A 25,549-nucleotide genomic window follows, 5' to 3' on the forward strand; every position below is an offset into this window, starting at 1 on the left:
CAGAAAAGAACAGTGCAGAAGATGCACGTAGCCTGACTGGGGCGTGATCATGGGCGTGACCCTTACGTCGACTGGGTCCAGAATCCCGGACCTGCTATTGGTTGTTTGTGTCATCACTTAGAGCAAAGTAGGCGTTGCCAAGTGTGGACGGACGCAGGTCTGATCCAATGAACGCACTGCAAACCAATCTCTCGTTCTCTCCGAGTCGACACATTCCGCTGTCAATCCACACGCTCTCCTCTGATTGGTCAACAGAAATGTGGTGGGCGGGCATTGCAGGTTTTGTTGTTTTCGTTCAGCAGAAATAAGTAGAGCAGTCGACATCTTTGAAATCGATCCCAATCTCGTATGTTATGGTAGTGTTTTAAGGCAAAACTAGTTTTGGGGGCATCGTTTTGAGAAACTTTGACGACAGAAGGGTGCAGTGGAGTAAATCTGGATTCGTCGTGTTTGCGGTGAAACTTGTCTTTTGTCTTTTTCAAGGTACGTGTCGTGAACAGCGACGTCTCGTCGACCCGAGAGCTGCCACTGTTAGCATCACCGTTGCTAGCTTGCACCATCAACAGCTGATCCGGGATGTAGTTAGCATGTATGGTATATAATAGAGGTAGAGGCGTTAGGAAGCAGTGGACCCCAACGCTGCGTTTTTGGTGGTGCTCTGTAAGTCGTTTTTAAGATGAAAGCAGGTTGACTTCACTGTTCTCGGTAGTGTGCTGAAAAGTGACGTGGCGTCTCTTCACGGTGAACCCAAACAATGGTGTCATCGTGACCACAGAAGCATGTTCACTTAAAAACAACAAGTGTGATGAGTTCGGCTGTAAGTAGTGGCCGACTATGACGCGACACTGTGCCTACATTTTTAGCCTGACCCCCCCGATGTCATTTAAATCACTTATGAATCACTACATACATTTATGTTATATCAACACAATTACAACTCTTTATTTTCTGGAAATTCGCTCAATTATCAAAATAATTGAAGATTATTTTCCTGCTGATTGATTTAATCGAACAATCAAGTTATTTAATCACATCAGATTTATGCAAGAATCCAGTCAAACAATGGAATTTAAACAATTGAATGGAACTTACTGATTGAATCAGGCAGTTCCATCAAGCTATAAAATACAGTAGTTAAAAAGGTAATAAATCAGTCTTTCTCATTGATTAGCAAACCTGCCTACAATGGCTGAATACAATCAAATATGAGCATCATTGGTGTAACATTAATAGGAAACAAAAGTATATAGTAATATACCACCCACCCCTTGTCCCTTAATCTAGTAACAGATACCTGCATAAGAATGCAGGTATTGCATGGCAGGCTTTGGTTGAATGTGGTTAAACAGTCCGTGGGGAGAGCAAAAGAGGCCTCAAACCATTAAAAGAGGCCTGTACTCATCTCAAACCGGTGCACTGGTTAGTTAAGTCAGCCAGAGCTCTTTCTCCTTTGTCTGCTTGGTAAATAATGCTATTGTAAGGGACTTCATGTTTCCTTGTGTTTGTTTTCAGATGAGCAGTCAGTACCAGCGCTCAGTCCCACTGGAGGTGAGGAGAGCAGAGGGAGAGAGAGTTCGGGCCAAGCATCCTGACAAGATACCGGTCAGTGTGACATCTGGATATGTGTTTAATACCCACTTACATTTAGTCTTGGTGACCTATGAATACTTAATCTCTTGTCCCTGTAGAGAAGTGTGCATTTATTTGTTTGTTTGGATTTTGGCACATTAACACATTCTCCTCTGTTCATGACAACTGATTTCTGATGGGTCTTTTCAACCAGATCATCGTGGAGAGGGCCACAAGGTCTCGAGCTCCTGAACTGGACAAGAAGAAATACCTTGTGCCCTCAGACCTAACAGGTGAATAACATAAAGACATTAACAAAACTTCTCTCAATAGCAATCACACAAGCTAGCCATATCTCACAGATTTTCAATATATTTGCCGGGCTGATTTATCGGTTACACAAGGCCCCTGTGACTAGAAAGAGACCAAGTCGAGTTTGGGAGGCCAAGTGTACAGGACTCAGCTGACTAGTTTCAGTGCAAACGGTTGTTTATAGCTTTTTGTGTTTCTAACTGAACCAGTAATACAGTTGTTTTTTTAAAGGCTGACCAGTGATCTGGTCTTATCCCACACACCCTCATTTTCCTCTTTGAATAGGAAATGCCCGGGGCGGTCGGTAGCGCATTGGTTAGGGGAAAAAAAGGAAATGCCCCCACCATCTCGTTCACTTTCTCTTCTTCATTTCTTGTTTATAGTTGGCCAGTTGTGCTTCCTGATCCGTCAGCGTGTCTCTTTGAGACCGGAGGAGGCACTCTTCTTCTTCGTCAACAACTCCCTTCCGCCATCCAGTTCTCCTCTCTCTGCTGTATATGAGGTAACTGCAACCGTCCAGAATGCACTACGACACACACACACAGACACGCACACACACACACACACACACACACACACACACACACACACACACACACACACAGCCCAGAATATTTTCACATTGATTTTCTGAAAGTAAAACCGATAGTTTGTTGCATACCCACCAAAAAAGGCAGTTTGTGTGTATTTTGATGTTGTTAAAGGCTAAAAAGCTATTAAGCCAGCACGTATTTGGAGTGATTTTTATTTGGATATGTATTTTCTTAGAAGTTTGTATTCCAAGTAATCAAAAGAAGCTGACACATACAAGCATTTATCATGTTCAAGTTTAGCGTATAGAGCAGCGATCTTTTTATTTTCTTCCAAAAGTGTAAATCTGTCCAAAAATACACATTAACATGAATACAAACAATATTAAGCAAATATAAATCTTTGTTCAATGTTATGAGGTGAAATTGTGATGTAGAAATGCCAGTATAGAATTAGAATATGTTCTGTAAATATATGAATCTGTCAACAATTATTTTTTGAATGGCTTAGCATTGTATACATACATTACAAAGTACTTTTATACATGGCACTACACCTTATTATTGGCCCGGTTTAATAAGTAACACAATTTTATAGGATATGTAATAGGGATCCCTCCACCGGGTCACTATAAGCCGAGGGGTCCTTGGCCTGAAAAACGTTGAAGACCTCTGGTTTAGAGCATGTAGTGCGGGTGTGTCATTCCATGTGCACACTCTTTTTACACTTTTATGCTGAATTATTAACGTCTCCTCTTGCTTTGTTGTGTTCCAGGAGCACCATGAAGAGGACCTGTTCCTCTACATGACCTACAGTAATGAGAGCGTGTACGGTGCCTGAGGGAGGACAAGACTGAAGAAAGAGAGAGAATGAGAGGACACAAACGTGAAACTGTCTGAGGAATAAAGAGTTAAGGCTGTTTGTAATGTGTCACACCACTTTTATTCTCTATATACATTTTGATAAGTAACTACATACATGGTGGACAAAAAGGCTTCGCACAAGGCTGGTAGGGTTTTCCTTCGTCAGTATTTCTGGGGGAGCATGATGCATTTAAGTACACTTCGAGTTGTGTTGATTCCTTCCTGAAAGAAAAGAAAGAACGAAATGAATTTCAAAAGGAAGTTAATGAAATTATGTTGAGAGCTCTCGTAATCTTTCTCAATCACATGTATTTAATGCAAATAGTTTTTTTTTTGTAAATGAATATCATAAACTTTTGTGAAAAATAAAAAATGCACACTAATGATCCTGTATGTTTTTGTGTGTCTCCGTCTCCCAAGTCAGTAGTTTTAGAGCAATAAAAAAAAAAGGAAGTGTAAATCATAACCTTTTTCATTTGCTTTTTATTTAGTGTTACTATATTATATTTATATATTAAGTGCACCTTTTGAATCCCATCATGCAGTAGTTTGGAAAGCATGTTGAGACAATATGTTCGCACACAGGTATCGTTCCCTAAAGCCACTTGAGAAATCTTCATGGGGAAGCGTTCTCGTCTTGACCATCGAGATGAGTCACACTCACTTGACACTTTGAGGTCTGAGAATTTGTGGGTTTCATTTCTTTTCAAACAAAATACAAAATATTACATCTTGATGTATTATATTTGGAACTGCAAAAGGAACAAATTCAACAAATTAAAGGCTTACATAATTGTCAGGTGACTCGTCTGGTCTGGAAGACTTCCCCGGCAAAACGAAAGTTAGAGCACAGAAGAGAGACGCCATGGAGATGCAGGAGGTCACCAAAGAGGGGGAAAGAAATGAAGATAAAGGAGCAAGTGAACCGATGCTGGCAGGCAAAACTGAGGGTACAAGACATTTTATTAAATCACAAGAAAAAACAAGCTTTGATATGTGTAGAACTGAAAATGACTCACTGTATTTTAGTGTTAAATGTTTTTTATGATAAATATTTCCAAAAGTGCATTTTTGTTTATTTTTAACTTTACTTTGTATTTAATACATAGAAGCAAATTCAAGACGATTTGTGTTTGTGGAAATATGTTTGTGTTTATGTGCTGCTTTAGAGGAAGCAGAGCCAGACCACTACTCTTCTCTACAAAGTCCATCTGAGGATATCTATTCAGACGCGTTATATGAGGACACTCTGGGTAAAACGAGAGCAGGTACACTTTCATAATTAAATTTCAAAGAAAGCATGTCTGTCTTTATTAAGAAATCATTGCTTTTCATAGATATTCTATGACATCACTGCTTCATCATATTTATTATGTGATCCACACATTTGAATATGACATTAAAAAAAAACATTTCAGGGCGTTCATCAACTTCCCTACATTGCCGAGAATTCATGTATGCGGTTTCACCATTATTAGAAAAACACATAACATCATTTTTTTTAAACATCAGCAATTCTGTGAAAAGTGAACAGACAAACTAGAAACAGTCATAACATTGATTATTCAGTGATGATGTCTTTTGTTGTTTGATTCTTAATACAGCTCTAGAAATCCACCGGCCTTAAAAAAAGGCTTATGTTGAGGTATTTGTTTTATATGATATAAACATAGAAAAATATGGATATCAATGACAGGGATGCCAACTTTCACGCATTGGCCGTGAGACACATGTATTTGATGAACAAAAGAAATCTATTGTGTTATCTGTTATCTCGAGCATCGGGGTTTTCTCTATTATAAGTGTTTGTCACTGCGCCTCAGCCGAAAGAAAAGAAAAAACACGTCAGAAATGAACTGATTCACAGCTGAAAGTGAAACTTCAATAGCGGCAGTTCGACACATGCGCTGACTTAAGTCCTTGGGGGGGATTTTAAAAAGTGGGTGGTATGTTGTGACTCCTCCATAAATCATTGAACATATACATATTTCATGCACATTTGTCTGTGAATCACAAGGGATTAGAATTAGAACTACTAGAATGTTTCTTCAAAACATTTCCCATATTTTCTTATTGATTTATTGCATTTTTAGTCATCAACCACATGATTACACACCATTTGATGGAAAGAATGCTCATTTTAAGACACAGAATTAAGAAAAAATAAAACAGAAAACACGGAACTTGGGGAAAAAATAAACACAGAATCTGGAAAAAATGAAAACGGATTTCGTAGTTCAGTTATCTAGGTGTTGAGAGTTAAGCTTTTAGAGCCGTGAGGGGGTGGAGGTTCTCTCTGAGTTAGGCTTATACATTGAGAACCACTGATAAACGGTATTAAAAAATGTTTTTGCTGTATGGTAATGATGCTGAATCGGCCAAACAAAAAATTGCCGTGTATGCGGTAAAATTTTGGTTGGCCCCACCAAATCTCACTCCAAGGTTTTTTGAAAAGTTGGCAGCCCTGTATCAAGGAAAATTGGACACATTTTTTACCACATCTTTCACAACAGCAATGCAATCTCCACAAGGGCATTATATTAGAAACACAATCAAATATTTAAAACGTTTCTAAAAAAACAACTAATCAATGTGTTTGTTTAAAGTCCCAGTCAGCAAGTCCAGGCACTCTGTCAGATTTGGAATGTTTCCAACTCTCACGCTCCTCCCCCACGACCACCGAGCTCCTTCCCTCCTTTGAAATCCCTTAGATCACGCCACCTTTGAAAGGTGGGTCCGATGTTGACTCTGGTTTTATCACGGGCACCGTCGCCATCTTTCTTATTGTCCTTCTTTTCCACCGGTGTTTTCTTTTCCTTAGTTGTTTTGGACCTCCTGGTTTTGGTTTTTAACGAGGAATTGGAAGCTTGTTGCTACTTCCCTCCCCCTCCCCCCTGTGATAGTGGTATGACCCGAGGGGGGAGGGGCTATGTGTGCACGAACACAGCCCTGCATGCTGATTGGACAGGATGATCCGGGCTCTGTCGGATCTTTGCAAAAAACAAACAACAGGCTCTACCTGCACGTAGAGGCGTGCTTTTTTTCTAAAACCGGATGATTTATGTCGTTCTATCGGAGCATAGTGTCGGCTTCAGTGAATATGATCAAAAAAATGTTGCCGACTGGGACTTTAAATTTAAATGTTAAAACTGAAAAATAATAAATTTCCGTCATTTATGCTGCAACATTACTGAAATGATTCATTGTGAAATATGTATATCAATAGAAGCTCTGGTAGTAAGTAAGTAATACATAATGAATCTTTGCAGTACTCTCTTTTGTGTGTTCTTCTCCATCAGTTAACGTTAGCACAAAGATTTTAATGGGGATGGCGTGAAATTGTTATTCCAATTAATTAACATACTCAATAAATAATGTATCATAAATCTTGGTGAGCATGGAAATATACTTCTAAATCATGTTTAGTCGGTAAACAATTATTCTTCAGCTAGAGAGCAAACTCTTGATATGAATATATCTGTAACATAACCACACATGTTGTACAGGACACAAGTCATCATGCTTCATCAGAAAACAGCAAGACACTTGATCTCGCACTCGATAAGCTCAATCTTTTACTTTCAATGTCATCACTGTTTTGCTCTTCTGTCTTCATGTCTGACCGTTGTGACTCATCCATCGCTTGTTTTATCTCTCGTTTTGTGACATTGCACCGATTTGGACAAAGAAAGAAAGCAACGACAGTGAAATAGCTCAGCAGTGTGTGTTACATGTTTTGTATGCCACGCCTCCAATTCCAATAATGATGAACACACGTAAACAAAGTGCACTAAATCGACTGCAACAAAGCAATTTATTATCTTTTCTTTAACTGTCTAGTGCTCATTTATAACCTCTTTGCTTACAATGACAACAATGTCTCCCTTGCTACACAAAAGTCGGCACTTTAATCACATATCTAGGATCAGTGGTAAATTCTCAGTGGGCCGTTTCACTTTCACTTCACTTCTGGGCAGTCAATAAAAAACTTGATAATTGTCCTGTAAGTTTATCTTCACTTAAAGTACACTGCCACAGCCGCTGCCTTACGTAATAAAAGATGGGTTGTAGCCTACCATCTGGGGCGTCGCCCCTCTCACAGTTGGTTGGGACCATAAAGCTCATGTTTCCAAATAGATACCGGCAATCAGCTACCGACAGCCAGAATGGAAGGTAGGGAGAAGCCAGGAGGCCGTTGGAGGAAGATGCTGCCAAATGTGCCAAGCTGACAGGCACAAGTGGCTGCTGGTAAAGAGAGATATAGACCTAATCATCAGCAGCGTAATTGTTATGCTAATATCAGCCGTTGTAGTGTAATCAACCTATTCACAAGCAACATAAATTAATTTTAATATTAGTATTAGTACATTTGTATCACCCAATATATGGCGATTACAGGATTTTAAAATATTGATGAAACCAACTAAGTATGAACCAAAACAACTGCAATATGCCTCTCTGTCAGGAAGAATTATATCACTTTTTGTTGCAAATGTTTTATTTACATTTTAAGCCAGTATATCATTGAAGTGAAATGGGCTATTATTTTTGGTTAAAGGTCCTTTGTCCAAAGCCATTCCCCCACCGTTCAGACCTCTGTCCAAAGCCCCACCCCCGCCGTTCAGACCTCTGTCCAAAGCCCCACCCCCGCCGTTCAGACCTCTGTCCAAAGCCCCACCCCCACCGTTCAGACCTCTGTCCAAAGCCACGCCCCCGCCGTTCAGACCTCTGTCCAAAGCCCCACCCCCGCCGTTCAGACCTCTGTCCAAAGCCCCACCCCCGCCGTTCAGACCTCTGTCCAAAGCCCCACCCCCACCGTTCAGACCTCTGTCCAAAGCCACGCCCCCAGAATGCGTGATCGCACTGGCTGCACTGAGGACGAACGAACGCGCTGGGAAGAGGAGCACAACATTGCTAGCTGACATGTCATTCACAAGTAAGAACCTATCATTATGATAATTAACGTTAACAACTAACATGGCTGTTGTTGTTAGGCACATATGTCAAGCTAGCATAGTTAGTATTAAGAAATGTTATTGAAAAAGGAGTTCTGACACAGTAACATTTCTGGCTAGCCAGCAACAGCTGGCTAAGCTAACCGTTAAATCCGGCAATTCTAAAGTAGCAATAAAGTTAGCAATAGTGCTACACAGCCAACATTTGTTTTTAGTCTTATATTTAAACTTCAGCGCATTTTAGCCATATTGTCTGCAACAGCTGCGGAAGCTCCCTGACTTTCTGCTGATATGCTGGTCAGTGGTTCTCTGTGTAGTCTACCTGACATGTACAGTGGATAAAAGGCCTGATTCAGGACAATAACGCTCTTATCACGTCTGTTACTTTACAGCAGCACTGGGACAGCAGCACTGGGACAGGAGCACTGGGACAGGAGCACTGGAACAGGAGCACTGGAACAGGAGCACTGGGACAGCAGCACTGGAACAGGAGCACTGGGACAGGAGCACTGGGACAGCAGCACTGGGACAGCAACACTGGGACAGGACCACTGGGACAGGAGCACTTGGACAGCAGCACTGGGACAGGAGCACTGGGACAGGAGCACTGGGACATGAGCACTGGGACAGGAACACTGGGACAGGAGCACTGGGACAGCAGCACTGGGACAGGAGCACTGGGACAGGAGCACTGGGAAAGGAACACTGGGACAGGAACACTGGAACAGCAGCACTGGGACAGGAGCACTGGGACAGCAGCACTGGGACAGGAGCACTTGGACAGCAGCACTGGGACAGGAGCACTGGGACAGCAGCACTGGGACAGGAGCACTGGGAAAGGAACACTGGGACAGGAACACTGGGACAGCAGCACTGGGACAGGAGCACTGGGACAGGAACACTGGGACAGGAGCACTGGGACAGGAGCACTTGGACAGCAGCACTGGGACAGGAACACTGGGACAGGAGCACTGGGAAAGGAACACTGGGACAGGAACACTGGGACAGCAGCACTGGGACAGCAGCACTGGGACAGGAGCACTGGGAAAGGAACACTGGGACAGGAGCACTGGGACAGGAGCACTTGGACAGCAGCACTGGGACAGGAACACTGGGACAGGAGCACTGGGACAGGAGCACTGGAACAGGAGCACTTGGACAGCAGCACTGGGACAGGAACACTGGGACAGGAGCACTGGGACAGCAGCACTGGGACAGGAGCACTGGGACAGGAGCACTGGGACAGCAGCACTGGGACAGGAGCACTTGGACAGCAGCACTGGGACAGGAACACTGGGACAGGAGCACTGGGACAGGAACACTGGGACAGGAGCACTGGGACAGCAGCACTGGGACAGGAAGACAGTATAAACAATCCAACCATTACATGAATCTCTTTAGGAGCTGCACAAATAATGAGAACCAGATATGTAATCCCATTTATAATATTAACACAAAAAAAGGAAGAAACTACAGTGTGGTAGCTGTTTGGTATCAGAACAGGTGAGTGATGGCTGACCGGTCAGACTGTCCATGTGGCAGTCTTTATGTAGTGGTTGGCCTCACAATTACAAATCAGCATCAAGGACTGACTACTAAGACAACTTTGACAGCTTCTTATGCGGTGACAAACATTTACAACAGTTTTCTATGTCAGCTATTGTGCGAGCCAAGTGAAATTGTGTTAAAAACATGTAATAAATAAAAACGATGCGATAGTGGATAGTGGAAGTGTTGCTTAATTTATTCAATCTCAACCATGAAAAAGGCAGGTCGGTCTGGTGACGGTATGTTCTGTCTGTGAACTGTGTTTGACGCAAACACAAATGACCTCGAGAATCAAAATCCTATCTGTTATTTTAGACCACAATGTCTCCAGAACTTTATCTGTCTGTTATTCTTACACATTCCTATGTTTTCTGCTTGTCAGACTATAGGGCCCTCTCTATCAATACTCTACGCACAAAGACCAAAAACACAGAATACAAAACACCTTGAATCTCTTGCAATAGCAAAAGCTTATTTCAAAATATATATTAACTCTTCTAAAATAGTGTTTTACACAAGCACCAAGATGATGTGCTAAGTAATAAACTCTATACCAAGTCTTTGGTATTTCCATGTGTAGCACGCTATGAATATAGACTATGAACATAAATGCAATATAGGGAAACAATACATTGTTCTCAATAACCAAATACCCAAAACACATCATACACCATTTTACTGAAGACGACATAATCACAGTTACTGTATTGTACTGTAACCAAAATCCTGTATTTTTTACTTACAGTCTCTGCACAACTATCTGGCCTCCATTGTTGTGCTCACCAAGAATCCCATTTAAGCTCTGATATGTAAGCAACAACATACAAATACTTTGGTACTGCAGTTTACTTGAGTATTTATTTTTCTGACAACGTTTTTACAACTACAACTTTTATGCCCCACAAATTTTTAAACAAATAGCTCACATTCTCAAAGCAGGCTCGTCACTTTAACTCATTTGAGGGGAATTATGGATTTTGTTTCTTATTAATATGCCACGAGATTCAGTTAGTCTTGCAAAACAGCCGGTAGAAATGTCCTTCATAGGGATACTTTATATACTTTATACTTTATCTCCATTTCAGGGCCTGTACTTTGCCACTTTTACTCAAGTAAAAAAGTTGAATCAGTACTTCTACTTTTACCAGCAACTTTTTATCACAAGTATCTCTACTTGAGTACAGAATATCTGTGTGATCTAATTGGTTACAGGTGTTTTGGATTCTGGCTGCAGAATTGATTTTAGCTATTTCAATAGCAGTTTTGGCACAATACACACAGTTTTAGTTTTGAAAGATGTGTCTAATGTAGATAATGATGTGTAGTTATTTGCAAACCGTGTTTTATACACTGCTCTTACTGTAAAGCCTGTGGTTGAGCGTGCCTCATCAACATGAGTTATTAGTTCCTACAGTTGCAAAAGTCTGCGAAGGGAGAGACAAAGAAAGATACAGTGACATTTTTGGAAACTGAAGGACAAGCCGAGGACTGTGCTCCGTGAATAACTTATCAGTGAATGTCTCATTGCTATGGCGACGAGACATGGAAGGAGGGAGGTTATACTAAAACTCAGCCGTGAGTCAGCAGGACAGGCAGACGGAGCAGAGCAGAGCAGAGCAGGGTAAACAAGCCTCATCACAAATCCCAGGACCCTTTTCTCCATGTACATCAAATTTTGTCGCAGTTATGGCGAGGATAAAAAAGATGATGTCACTGAAAACTTGGCAGCGGAGTCCAAGCTATCTGTGGAACTGGAGGGGGGGAAAGGTAGGCCTGAGCCTGAATGCTGGTTTGTGTTTCTGCTCATCCAAACAGCCTTCTAACACCAGGCTGCCGTCTTCCTCCTCAGGCCAGCAGACCAAGGGGAACACACGTCCGTACCGCGCTGCCTGTTTATTCCTCACCATAATCTGCCTGGTGCTGCTGCTGGTCGTCATTATCCTCAGTGTGAAACGTGAGTATCTGGGAAAACAACAACACCGTGGCAGAATGTGAGGGATAAATGTCAGGACCACTCTTGATTTTTGGTCATACAGGAATTTCAAGTGTGTTGAATTGCACTGCTGCAGCCTGTGGGCATCATTCTTTTCCTTCACAACTCCTCCCCCTGCGCTCTGCTTTCTAGTGCAATCCGTTTCCAACCTCTGCCCAGCGAGAGAGGAAACTACAGCAGTAGACAGGCAGAGTCCTCCATTTTCTGCAACGTGCAGCCAAGAGGACTGCCGGGCTCTCTTCCCCAACATTCAGCCCCATCAGCCTGATGCAAAGTCATCAGGTAACAATGAGCCAATGAAGCGTCTCAGAGACAAACATGGCTTCTCTGTCTGTGTCTGGTGATTCTTCTGCTTTCACAGCTGTCCGGATCTTTAAACAGGCGCCAGGGGAAGTTGGTTCCTGTGCTGGTTTTTAGAGAACTGAGTTTTATTTTATTTAAACCAAGAATCAGCTGACCTTAAAGCTGACCTTAATCAGCTTTATTGTTTCCTCTTTGACAAATAATTTGTCAAACTAAATCTGTGTAAAAATCTGCTTCCTTATTTGTGCAGTTTGGTACACGTTTACAGAGCGACCTTTTGTTTTCCTTGCTGGATCATTCTGCACAGATCCCTCTCTGCTGTCGTATCTGGGCTGTCGGTGTGCCAACGGCTGGCAGACTTTTGGCCGGTCGTGTTTCTACCTGTCCACCTTCAGGCTGAGCTGGGACGAGAGCCAGCGGAACTGCACCGCAAGAGGAGCAGCTCTGGCTGTCGTTTCCAGCCAGAGCGTTCAGGTGGATCTAGATCGCTTCCTTCCCTGACCATGACATTTGCACACTGTATTTATTTTAATTTTATTGTCAATGTCAAAATGTTGTTCTCTTCACTAGAGTTTTCTGACTAAGGAAGGCAAGATGAAATACTGGATCGGGCTGAGACAGAAAGGAGCCACTTGGACCTGGGTCAACAACACTGTGCTGCAACAGAGGTGATGAATGATCGATGAATCCACTACTCTTCTCACATTGCAAACATCACGATCCCGACGGTAGCAGTTTGGTTTTGTCCGGGTGGGAAGGAGTGAAATAATAGAAAAGTGGATAAATATAGCACGTATTTGACACTTGGCCACGTTATTACTTACACCTGTACAATCTAATATCACTGTTCTGCCATACATTTAACCTTTTATGAATGTTTTACACATAATAATTGTTTATTACAGTATTGAGATCTATTATTTGGAACTACATTATATTTACCTATAGGGGGCTGAATATTAAACACCTCTGACCATCACCAACTATGACCTTAGTGTCAAAATATAGAACTGAATTCACATCATCATAAAAGTGAACATTACGAGCATCATAAAGATAGATGTTATGGCAATGACTCAACTTGATTTGCATTAACGTATAACTTTACCTAAAGTAAGTGGCCCCTTGTTGCATTGCAAGTAAAAGAAAACCGATGTATTGTCTCTCTGCTTGTTGTGGCCGCAGCACTGGCAGGAAGGACTCATGTAACCTGGAGATGAGCAGATACTAAGGCCACGTTTAGACGTAGCAGGGTATTTAGAGAAAACTATTTACCCCCCTCCGTTTTCAAAAATAACATTGCGCACACAACATCGTTTTCAAAAAAGTTGTCATTTACATCAACCTGCATAAATCCACCGTCGAGGGCCGTTATAACGATGCCAAACCTACGGGTGGCAGTGTAGAGAGAAGGATAAAGCCATGCAAGCTAACCAGAATCCTCAGAATCAACAACAAGGAATAACACGAGCGACTTTCTGTTCCTTTCAAAACAAATACAATAAAGGAAAAAAATGCTGACCTCCGTGCACTCCTTCACCTCTGCTCCTTGATACAGTATAGCAGTTGTATTTGTCAATGCAAACAGGCCAAAAGCGCTTGCACAAACGTAAAAAGTAGTACCACCTTAACAGCATCTATGATGGCCAAACAAACTGTAAACATAGGGCGCTCACATGACGTTAAGCATTTTCTGGCGCATAATGTCACGCTTGAGAACCTAAAACCTTGTTTCTCCCAGTTGACACGACAACACATCACCGGCGTTATCAGAAATCTCCACTTTGGCCGGAGTTTTTAGAAATAATTGTTTTCTGTGATAAAAACAGGGTTTTCGTGTAAATGAGAGGCCAAACCGCGTGGAAATATCTGCGTTTTCCCTCCATGTAAATGTGTCCTAAGAAGATACTTTAGTAAAGCAAAAAGCGTACAGGCAGAGTCCAAAAAGCAGGCAGGAACAGCAGCGTATGACATGCAAACCAAAGACCAGGCGACAGCAAAGAGGAACTGACAAAGAGCTGCAGAAAAAAAGGAATAAATGTAGTGGATGACTGTTGGGGAAGTGGGAACAGGTGAGCAGGAGCTCTGATGAGTGCTAACGAGGGTCAGGTGAGACTAATCAGGGCATCCAAACAGGCAGGGAAACACACGGAGACAGGAAGTGAAATGAAAGAAGGGGTTAACAAAATAAAACAGGAAACAGAACTGAATGACTTGAAAGAAATAAAACAGAAGTGCAGAGCTGACCATGACACAGCTTCACTAAAAAGAACCACAACATCCTGTGGATACAGTGTAATAGTCATTATGCTTTCCTTTTGCTTTGCAGTTATTGGGCAGAAGTTACATCAGAGGGGGACTGTGGGATCCTCAGCAGTGGAAATCCACCTGAGAAGAACTGGATCAGAGCTTCCTGTGAGGCCTACACTTACTTCATCTGTCAGCTGCAGCTCTGAGCACCCACCTCTTTTTTTTTAACAAAATAATGAGCAAACCAATCCTGTCAACAAGCATCAATTCCTCCATAACATTTCAAATCACGTTTCTTTCCACTTCCATCAGGAATATGCAGCAAAGAAAGATAACAAAGCTTTTTAGATTATAGGATTATAGTTTTATATTCAATGCTTGATGTTCAGCCAGATAATATCCTAAATGACAGATTATTGTGATGTATTGTGTTGTGTAATTTGGATTCTAACATGTGAATCGTGCTTATGAGCATTTAATAGCGCTAATGGCTCGGGTGCGTTACTGTCGGATTCTTTTAACTGCTGTGTGACTTTTCCACAAATGAGGGCCAGTAAGTTTGTTTCAACAAAGTTTTATTCTCATATAAAAATGTTCATGCAACTACATAATAAATTGAATCTTTACGTTTCTCTTTATTTTAGCTTGGCATATATTACTGCTACACATGTTTTATCTTGTTATAAAAAATAACACACTCTTCTCTATAGCTTAATACTGCAGGAATAATTGCACCGTTGAATATATATAGGCAGATTGAGTCAGTTGAGTCCTCATTCTTGCAAGTTTGTTCATTGACACTTCATATGTTCACAACTGAGAGATGAACGCTTGACGTCTCCTCTTCAGGCTCAGGCAGAATCTCTCCCTAAACATATTGAATGTCCTGCTCCTCCAGCTCATCCTGCTCCATCTCCAAACCCAAAGCGCTGTGGCGGATCATCTGCCACCCCGTCAGAGACCTCCTGTTGTTAAACCCTCCTCTGGTTTTAGGTCTGAGCTTGGGCGTTCCTGAAGCGGACCCCTTCGCTGTGTCAGTCTTCTCCAATCCCTCCTTTTCGTTTTCCTCGTCTTTGGAGAAAGCCTTGACATAACGCCGCATCTTTTGCAGCATGGGGTCGTTTCTGTCCTCGACCCTGCAAAGGTTGAAGTGGAAAAGCAGTTAGGGTTGCCTCAATACTGTCTCATCACCGTGTTAACATTTAGTACGGCACGTCCCTAAAGGTGGAGGACTCAGAAGCATCCAAATCAAGCAGCAGACTCCAAGAAATCCTGACCTATGGTACCTCGTTTGGGTCAGACTCCAGATACGCCTACACATCCCATAATGCAGCTCAATAGCGTCTCCTGTTGGACCTTCCCTGTCCCATAAATACTAACATCTTTCAAACTGCAAACCTCAGTTTGTGAAGACATCAGACGTCACTAGGATTTAAAGATGGGGGCTTAGCCCCCAGGAGAAGCATCTTTGTAGTACTGTATTAGAACTACAACCGGTGAAGAAGTCCAGCTAATAACAAGTTAAAAGCAACTTTTAAGTTACTGTCATGTTCACTTTTACACTCATTAAAGCTGCATGCTTAGCCCTGATTATGTAAATGTGACTTACAGTGATATATCAGAGTGTGATTTTGCTCAGTTAAATGACTGATTTTAAAGGTCACAGTGAAATCTGAAAAGGCGTTTATAGGCGTTTACAGAAATGCTTTCTACAGACTATGATGCTATAATCCTAAAGTCTATGTATACCCTTTCATCAGTATGAGATTATTCTGAAAATAAAGACTAAACATTTATATATATATATATATATATATATATATATATATATATATATATATCCATCCATCCATTGTCTACCGCTTATCCTGTATTCAGGGTCGCGGGGGGGCTGGAGCCGATCTGTCATTGGGCGAAGGCAGGGTTCACCCTGGACAGGACGCCAGTCTATCACAGGGCCCACATGTAGAGACAGACAACCATTCACTTTCGCATTCACACCTAAGGGCAATTTAGAGTCATCAATGAACCTATCCCCATCCTGCATGTCTTTGGACTGTGGGAGGAAGCCGGAGAACCCGGAGAGAACCCACGCTTACACAGGGAGAACATGCAAACTCCACACAGAAGGAATATATATATATGAGCAAAAATAATATGTCAAATATCCAGAAGCAAAATATTTGTAATCGACATTTCATTTTTATACCCATATAAATCCATCTAATTCACATGAGCTATGACTACTATGGCTTTTTTTTACTTTAATCTTCTTGATATTTTGAAGAGGTTGGTTGTGTACTTCTGTGGACCAATCCAGTGGTAACATATACTCCGTTACATTTATTTAAGTAACTTTTTGGATAAATTGTACTTGTAAGAGTATTTTTAATACAACCTACCTTTAACTTTTACGTGAGTATATTTGTGAAGAAATACTCCCCTACATTACGCTACATTACGATCGTTATTTTGAGTTTTTTATTTGGCGAGCGATCTGTTTATTTCTTTATGTCTGTTTATTTCAGGCGATCACATGACTCCGTTTTTTTAAAGCTAGTATATAGTATATTTAGCAAAGTGGTAGAGTGTATTCACACAGCAGCCCAGTGTGAGGATGAGCGGCCGAGCATGGTTGAAACCACGGCGTGTGATTCGGAGTCGAGTCATAGAAAAAGAGGTCCAGACACCCAGGCCCGGGGGTCCGTGAGCTCCAGTAAGGCCGGCCGCGGCTGCTCTGTCGCGGGCCAAGCCCACAGCCCGGCCCCCCTACCTCCTCCTGGTAGTCTTCAGATGAGCAGGGGCAGCAAAACATGACAAGGTCCACACCGGAGCACCAGATACCTCCTGCATTAGCAGGCCTGTCTACTAGACTGGTGTCCAGTCAGACAGGAGAGGATGCTTTGAACAGGGAACTACTAAATTCAGCCAGTTTGAGGATTTATTAGTGTTTCTTGTGGCTGAATTTGCCTTAATTTATGTCAATTTATTATTGTTATAATTAAAGGGAATGCTGAATTTTCACGATATTTTCTATTTTGTCTATTTACGTTATTGAACCAGTAAATCATAAGTTGCTCCACAGTTACTCAGTTCTTGAGTAGTTTTTTCAATAAATACTTTCTTACTCTTACTCAAGTAACTATTTCCTTTTTACTTCTACTTGAGTAATATTATTCGATACAAAACTCTTACTTGAGTAGTTTTTGGTTACTCTACCCACCTCTGATCTAATCTGATCCGACCACACCCATGCAGTTGTAATGAAGCAGATTAGCTGATTTCCTCTTAATAAATAAGAATTAAACATATTTTCCCACCAAGACTTGAAATGTGATTATTGTTTATCTAGTAATAAATATTCATCAGTAAATTAAACAACTTTAAAAAAAATCAGGAACCACATTTTCAGGGGCTTTAAAGTCGAACTGAATGTGGTGACGTATGGTGAAACAGGATATCACTCTGGGAAGAATTGGATTTGAAAAAGATTAGCAAACAACCATCTCAGCTCTGTGTGGAGCCGGACTTTTCCTGGAAGAATAAAACATTGGATTTTGATACAAAAGTACAGAGTTTTTTTTTGTTGTTGTTGCATATATTGTTAAATAGGGGCTCAAAACGACCGGGGATGTGATGTAGAAAGGTTTTCATTTGAGCTCGACTTTAATGCCCCTGTTTCCATTCCTGCAGGTTATCTCACCTGAGATACCAGCGCTCCCTCAGACCGTAGTTGAGCCCACACACCCCGAAGCGAGGCCACAGGCAGCGAGGCAGCCTCCTCTCCAGCATCAACGTCGTGGCTACCACCTGTACGTGACATCATCACATCTTGTAACCGAGACACATCAGTGCATGATGAGATGGGATGATGCAGCTTTTCTATGCATTTATGATTGTGTCTTTGGATGCAAGTTAATTTATATATATCTGTGTGTGTGTGTGTGTGTGTGTGTGTGTGTGTGTGTTACCTGAGTCCTCCAGAGCTCGTCTCTCTCCTGGGCCACCCTCCAGTGTGTGTCACTCATCATGGCTATGAGTAGATTTAGCAGCAGGATGTAGGAGACCACAGAGAAGGCGCAGTGCAGCACATGGACGATGGGTGGGGTTGTGATGGTGTGGTCCACGGGCAGATCTATGAGGCCCACGCTGAGCTCAAACTGGGAGAAGAGGGTGATGGGGAAGGAGCGATAAGAGGGAATGGAATCGGGCTCCTGCGTCATGTACACCATCCACAGGGCTGAGAAGAAACGTGGAAAAAGAAAAGTCTCAATAATATTATTTTTGAGAATTTCTTTTCTGGAATTACGATGTTCACTGCAGAATTACTAATGACAAGCTTTGTGAGTGTTAAATATGTGTTTGTTGTGTCACCCAGAATATACTCACAGGTGGAAAAACCCATGAGCACAATGAAACTCAGCCACATAAACTTGGTCAGGTCTCCAAATATAATCTAGAGGGAAATGAGACACCTGGTAAATCAGTCTGCAAACACAAATAGGTGAACCTCAAAAACCAAAACGACACCGAATGCATCTGCTTCAGTAACATTTCTGTACAAGTGTGTGTGTGTGTGTGTGTGTTTCTACTTGACTCATGAGCACCACTGTGTCCTACCTTCTGGATCATGATGACATAAGGGCCGAGCATTTCAAACCCCCGGGCGAAGAACATGACGTTGCACCAGCCGAGAACGAGACACACCGCCATCACCTCGGCCTCCCCCTGCACCTCGCACGCTCTGAACACGCAGAGCAGCACCACCAGGCACGCGTAGCCGATACTAGTCACAACAACAACAGCAAGGTTAAAGGTCATATCAGGACCGTGGGCTTAATTACACTGCTACCATGTGCTTTCTGCTCACAGGATAACATGGAAGGGGCCTCCCAGCGCTGTTTGGCCAAAATAGCGCTTCGCCCCAACTCTCAGTATATCAGGGATCTGTTGGAAGAGGACAGGAGGATGTGGCACTGCAATAAACATACATATAGTATGTAAGAAAACCATGCATGTTTCCTATAGTCACCTCCAGCAGCAGTATAACAAACGCTCCCAGGACACTGATGATCTCGCCGGCCAGCCGCAGGCTGTCCTCATGTGTCACATAACTCTCCTGATAGAGGAAATACAGATGCATTCATAACATATATGACATATCATAGTTTTATGTGGTCACACTGAAATATCACATTTATACATTCACACACATGAAGTGTTTTCTGGACCCGGATGGTTTTGTCCATGTCTGACTCCGTGTAGTTCTCCGGAGCGTCCTTCAGAGGGCGATATGCACAACACAACGTGAAGGTCCCGATGTACAAGAGGTACAGTAACAGCAGAAGCCTGACACAACAAAAAGGCAGATAAAACCTCACTGTTAAACAAAACTGGACATGCGTACATTTCAAAGATTTGACCTCACGTGTTAACCGTCACCTGAAGTAATGTTTTCCATACAGGTTCCACTTCAGACTAACAAGCTGCCTCACAGGGGTCACCTCCAGCACCCTTCTAGCCTGGAGGACACAACTAAATGTAACTTTTCACATCACAATCGAGGTGATTCTTTCTGACCAGAATATTGTGCTTGTTGGTACGGTACCTCTCTCTGGTGGCTGCCCACGATGAGCTCCAGCACTGACATGTTGTCGGCCCAAGAATCGATCTCCGTCAGGTCGTACAGGTTGGAGGTCAGAGGGCCCAGACTCCACTGGACTACACGCCTTTTATTAACCAGGTGCTGAAACGCCTGTGGGTGGCAGCAGTGAGGATGGAATTAGTCAGATAATCTTCTCCACATTTCACGCTGGGTTTTGGCCTTGTGAGCCTCCTCAGGCTGCATATCGCTCACCACAATGTTTCCTTCCTTGGCAGCCAGTTTAAACGGTGTAAGGTCTCTGTAGTTGGGCACCATGTCGAGCGGCACTGACTGGTCCAGCTCTACATCGCGTGCCATAATCAGGTCAATGGCCTGGCACGCAATTGTCTTGTTGGGCTGCAGAACCAAAATGTGAAGCACTGTGTTACCTAGATAGAATATCAAGGGGATAAAACAGAGTGTAGACAGGGAGACAAGAAGAGAGAACAGAAAGCCATTAATATCAGACAGATGTAAAATAACGCTGTACTCCTCCCTAACGCTCCTACAAGTGGATGCGTTTCATACCTCGGTAGTCCTGGACCCTGGTGCTGGCCCCTGCGTCGATCACCATGGAGATGATGTCCTCATTCCCAGCACACGCCGCAAAAGACAGGATGTGCTCACCTGACCACCAAATCAACATTTTGGAAATCAATATCTGTTTTTGTGTTGGTGCAAGCACACCTTTGCCGACACATTCGTTGGGGGTTCACTCCATTTTACATGAAGCATGCTGACTCACCGTAGTATACGAGTCCTCCTATTCTCTTCCTGAAGTAGAGTCCGGTGACTCGAGGTGTCGCCACATCGGCCCCACGACTGATCAGATGATGAACCAGGTTGATGTTCTGATTGACCACAGCAATGTGGAGAGGAGTAACGCCTGAGGGGGGAGAGCAGGGTGCTGTCAATAAACTGCTGTTGTTCCTCGCTCGGCTGTAACCAGAGGTGGAAGAAGTATCAAATCATCCACTGAAGTCAACGCAGCAGTACAGTAGCTACAGCTGTCACATGACAACAGTATTTCGCTTTGAAATGTATATAAAGTATAAAGTAGCATAAAACAACTGTGAACAGCTTAAGTAACCTGCTGCAACCCTGACGTGTTGTCATGGGAACCGAACAACATGTTTCACTCTGATGTGAGAGTTCACTAGTGTTGCTCATTGGTTACATGCTTTTTAAGACTGACTCAGATGAAGTGGGAAAGTGGTTTGACCGAAGGAAAAGTTACGTAATAGCTTCTTAGTTATTTTTAGCACGTTATTTGTTTGCTGTTATTGTTTTTGCCCGTATTTGCTGTCTGTTGCACCAAAAAAACTCACATTTTACATTTTGTATGTATGTGTGTGTGTGTGTGTGTGTGTGTGTGTGTGTGTGTGTGTATGTGTGTGTGTGTGTGTGTGTGTGTGTGTGTGTGTATGTCTGTGTGTGTGTGTGTGTGTGTGTGTGTGTGGGTGTGTGTATGTGTGTGTGTGTGTGTATGTGTGTGTGTGTGGGTGTGTGTATGTGTGTGTGTGTGTGTGTGTGTGTGTGTGTGTGTATGTGTGTGTGTGTGTGTGTGTGTGTGTGTGTGTGTATGTATGTGTGTGTGTGTGTGTGTGTGTATGTGTGTGTGTGTGTGTGAGTGTGTGTGTGTGTGTGTATGTATGTGTGTGTGTGTGTGTGTGTGTGTGTGTGTGTGTGTGTGTGTGTGGGTGTGTGTGTGTGTGTGTGTGTGTGTGTGTATGTGTGTGTGTGTGTGTGTGTGTGTGTGTGTGTGTGTGTGTGTGTGTGTGTGTGTGTGTGTGTATGTCTGTGTGTGTGTGTGTGTGTGTGTGTGTGTGTGTGTGTGTGTGTGTGTGTGGGTGTGTGTATGTGTGTGTGTGTGTGTATGTGTGTGTGTGTGAGTGTGTGTGTGTGTGTGTGTGTGTGTGTGTGGGTGTGTGTGTGGGTGTGTGTGTGTGTGTGTGTGTGTGGGTGTGTGTGTGGGTGTGGGTGTGTGTGTGGGTGTGTGTGTGGACCTTGGAAGAGCTCCGAGGTCATGGGCTCGTTGATGAGTTCTGGTGCTCCGTCCATCAGAGCCACGGCGGCGTCCAGGTTATCTGTCATCACAGCGACATGAAGCGCCGTCTCACCGAGTGCTCCTGAGGGACACGGTTACAAGTTCACACATACAAATCTACCCTGAATACCAACACACCGCTCACAGGGCCTTACCTCGCTCGAAGATATTAGTGGATGCACAACTCAGCAGTTTCTTGATGCAACCAACGCTGTTCTTTTTCGCCGCGTAGAAGAGAGGAATGTCATTTATGCTGAAGGAAACAGAAGAGGAGAGGACAGGTGTTTAAACAGGTTGGGCTTACGGCCTGCATGCCGTTCATTTGGATGTAATCTAATCTAATATTCTCACTTTTTGGTGTGGAGCATAAACGTCTCATCCAACATCTCGTTCCATCCCTTCTTGTTTTGAAGGCGAAACCTCAGCTGGCTCCACCAATGGTTGAGCTCGCTCGGAGTAGATCTGGCCATAGACGGAGACATTGACACCCGGTGCTTGACTGGAAGAGACAAAACAGAGAGGTGAGGACACAAAGAGAGAAGCAGTGAACTAAAATAAAACAAATTACCAATGAAATAAAGTGTAGAGTCAATGACATTAGACAGTCGTCACTCAGGCCTTAAACATGGATTATGTCATTCATTGTACTGTTTTCAGAAATAAAGCAAAGAAAACGTCTCAATCTCACCCTCAAACAATAAAAGTGCCGCTCCTCAGCTTCGGGGGAGCCTCAGTCATAACACTCAAAAGTCAAAGTTGGAAACACCTGTAACATGTCCCTGAGGAGAAGTGAAATCCCTGTGGCATCCCCATTATATATGAGCCGGCCGTGAGGGAGGAGACATGCCGAGGGCCTGAGAATGAACGGGTGGAGAGGAGGATGAGCCAATGGTGGACAGGTAAGACAGTGAGAGCGAGGCAGTAATGAGCAGGTGCACTTTCACCGCAGGTCGGGAATCCCGCAGGGAAAGTTGTGCTTTAGGATTCAACTCCTGTATCATGCTGTGAAGTGAAATCATGGGCTGGATTCTGTCACCTTAAAAGTGAAGTGACAATAGTCCGGTCCCTAATCCCAGTATATCTCTGTTATCGCCAGGTCTGTCTGCATTCCACCAACTACCACTAAAACCTGCATGGCCACTATGACAATTCTGCAACATCATGACACTCAACACATTGCGGTCATTGTTTCTGGTGAACCGTTAAAGGAAACCTGTTTGGAAATAGCAAGCTTGCGTGTCTGAACCCGGCTTTATAATCTAAACCTGACACGACTGTCCAAGTTATCTGCGTTGTTGTATCGGCGGGCAGATTGCTCTGGGATTATTTGGTGGAGTGGATATGAACTGTGTGTGTGTGTGTGTGACTTTCCAACACGTTGCATCTTGAACACACACACACACACACACACACACCAAACGAGTTTCATTCACAATGATTAACATGTTGAGCACCATTGATGTGTCAACAGGAATGATCACAAACACGGTAATTGCCACATTACGAAGACCATAATTGTCATTGTCATCTGGAGAACATCATGTCACTTTTCCTCTGAAGGCAGAAAACAAAGTTCATGTTTCACAGATGTTTTGCGAACTTGTCATTAGTTCTTCCAGTAGAGTTGATTTGGCAAAAAGCCAAATGACAGATTTCAATTCCATCCATGTGAATGAGTTGTAAAGTGCTGAATCAGTCCACCTTTTCTGTCTGGGATGTAGAGTGGTGGTTGTTTTGCTGCACCATTTATAGTTCATTACTAACAGGCTGGTCAGCCGCAGGATAAACAGGGTTTAGGAGGACTCTATAGGAGGCCCTGATCATGGTGGCCGACGTGGCCGTCATTCAGTATTGTGGAGATAATGGCTGTTTACCAGAAGGAGAGCACCGTCTTTAAGTCGTGTCATAAAGACCAGTGGTTTCCACTCCGTTAATGTCTTTATAAAGAAACAATAACAGCATAAAAACACGATTGTGGGGGCTCGTGTGTCTCCTGTCTCTGGACGTTCGTACCAGCTGCTCTTTCACAACACTTGATTTGAGTCGGGACACCGCAGCAAACAACTATTACAGACCTTTCTGGGACATTTATGAGGGATTCATATTCAGAGACTTCACACAATGGAGCTCAATTATCGTTATTAAAACAGGAGCATCACACGCCATGGGTTCAAGAGGTCATCATTTATGAAACTTCTGGTAACACTTTCTATGAAGGTCATGTATATAATGCATCATAAGCACATTTATAACACATAATAATGCATTGATAAGGCACACCTTATAAGAAGGTTTAAAGTATTATAAGTGGTGGACATAATGAATTCTAAGTTCAGCATTCATAACGCTTCACCAGGACTCAGATTCTTCTTTCAAACCTGGGGTCACTGGGGCATGGAGGTATAAAGCCTTATGAATGCTCAACTTATAATACGTCCACCACTTATAATACTTTATAAACCTCGTTATAAGGTGTCATGCATGATTATATTTAACATTTAACATTTATAACGACTTTTATAAAGCCTTATAAATGCATCATAATGTGTTATAAATGTGCTTATGATGCATTATATACATGAAAGTGTTACCAACCTTTAACTTTAACTTAAATTTCAATACTCTCAGTGTTTCTCAGCTTCAGGTTTTGCACATTTAAAGTGAGATTGAATCAGACTAAAATGCCATTTCCTTTTCTGACCGCACATTGATTTAAAATGGAAAATTCCACATCTTGTGCATTATATAATTTATATTAGCAGTAGTAACAGGAATATTTCAACCTGTTCTCTACGCAAACCAACCTGTTTCTACAAATACTTCAGCATTGTACAATAGTATTAGTAGTTACTCAGTTACTTTCAATCACAGGATATGCTCTGTGTTTGGAAACGTCATCTCCACTGCCATTTCAAATGAAAGTAAAATACAACCCAGTGCATCAGACTGGTTTATAATATAAGCTGCTCCCTATCGGTCCAGATCTGCTGTGACATCATGTGGGAAACCAGTTGTGTGTTCTTGGACTGCTGCTGATCCCAGCAGATCCTCAACTCCGATTGGACTCAAACCTGCTGATCTCTGGAACCTGAACCGCACAGAGTTCACTCTTTAACCGGGGAAGGTGATATCGGGTCATCAAGGTCAATGCATTGCTAGTTATTGTGTCCCTGGGGTTAGGGTTAGCTGAATTTGTTTTAACCGTATATGTGCCTGTTTATTCAACGTTACAGAACGTTTTACGAACCAATATCTGTTCAATTGTTGAATATGTTTGAGCACTAACCCTCTGACTTTCCCTCTAGCGCCACCATGAGGTGACATTTTTGGTTTGAGTGAAATGTCTTGACAGCCATTGGAAGGATTGACATGAATTTGATCCAGACTGACATTCATTTTCTCCTGAAGATGAATCCTCACATAACTTTTAAAATGTTTCATTTGTTTAAACATAAAATTAATTCAATTAAAAAAACAAACCAAAAAAAACCTGCAAATCAAATTCCCATCATCCCAGCTGTATTTTGTGCTAAT

At 42.6% G+C, this 25,549-nt stretch overlaps 3 protein-coding genes across 5 annotated transcripts; 2 read left to right on the forward strand and 1 right to left on the reverse strand.

Annotated features, from left to right (window-relative positions):
- The first annotated feature begins 291 nt into the window (after positions 1-291).
- On the forward strand, positions 292-3,287 carry LOC311024979 (gamma-aminobutyric acid receptor-associated protein-like 1). The gene is made up of 5 exons (XM_084027616.1): positions 292-483; positions 1,513-1,602; positions 1,784-1,862; positions 2,265-2,383; positions 3,187-3,287. Exons 2-5 carry the CDS (start codon positions 1,513-1,515, stop codon positions 3,250-3,252), a joined length of 354 nt encoding a protein of 117 aa, XP_083883742.1. The 5' UTR covers positions 292-483; the 3' UTR covers positions 3,253-3,287.
- A 799-nt stretch (positions 3,288-4,086) lies between these two features.
- Positions 4,087-14,549, forward strand: LOC311024976 (C-type lectin domain family 4 member E). 2 transcript variants are annotated; one of them, XM_084027611.1, is made up of 7 exons: positions 4,087-4,225; positions 4,445-4,543; positions 11,628-11,732; positions 11,904-12,053; positions 12,382-12,548; positions 12,645-12,742; positions 14,404-14,549. In XM_084027611.1, exons 1-7 carry the CDS (start codon positions 4,141-4,143, stop codon positions 14,528-14,530), a joined length of 831 nt encoding a protein of 276 aa, XP_083883737.1. In that variant the 5' UTR covers positions 4,087-4,140; the 3' UTR covers positions 14,531-14,549. The 2 variants fall into 2 exon arrangements, with proteins under 2 accessions (XP_083883737.1, XP_083883738.1); XM_084027612.1 differs by lacking the exons at positions 4,087-4,225; positions 4,445-4,543 and adding an exon at positions 11,347-11,545.
- Positions 14,550-14,705: 156 nt separating this feature from the next.
- trpv6 (transient receptor potential cation channel, subfamily V, member 6) lies at positions 14,706-22,795 on the reverse strand. Of its 2 annotated transcripts, none has more exons than XM_084027586.1 (17): positions 22,704-22,795; positions 22,367-22,514; positions 22,171-22,268; positions 21,975-22,097; positions 20,714-20,854; positions 20,497-20,595; positions 20,182-20,357; positions 19,933-20,079; positions 19,767-19,846; positions 19,538-19,673; positions 19,357-19,443; positions 19,195-19,271; positions 18,945-19,110; positions 18,714-18,780; positions 18,296-18,564; positions 18,028-18,134; positions 14,706-15,460 (listed from the first exon to the last, which is right to left on the reverse strand). In XM_084027586.1, the coding sequence occupies exons 2-17, from the start codon at positions 22,495-22,497 to the stop codon at positions 15,193-15,195; spliced, it is 2,172 nt and encodes a 723-aa protein (XP_083883712.1). In that variant the 5' UTR covers positions 22,498-22,514; positions 22,704-22,795; the 3' UTR covers positions 14,706-15,192. The 2 variants fall into 2 exon arrangements, with proteins under 2 accessions (XP_083883712.1, XP_083883713.1); XM_084027587.1 differs by having other exon boundaries at positions 19,767-19,841; positions 19,928-20,079.
- Positions 22,796-25,549: the final 2,754 nt, after the last annotated feature.

The sequence above is a fragment of the Eutrigla gurnardus genome (genome assembly GCF_963514095.1).
Source record: "Eutrigla gurnardus genome assembly, chromosome: 14".
Taxonomy (NCBI): Eukaryota; Metazoa; Chordata; class Actinopteri; order Perciformes; family Triglidae; genus Eutrigla; species Eutrigla gurnardus.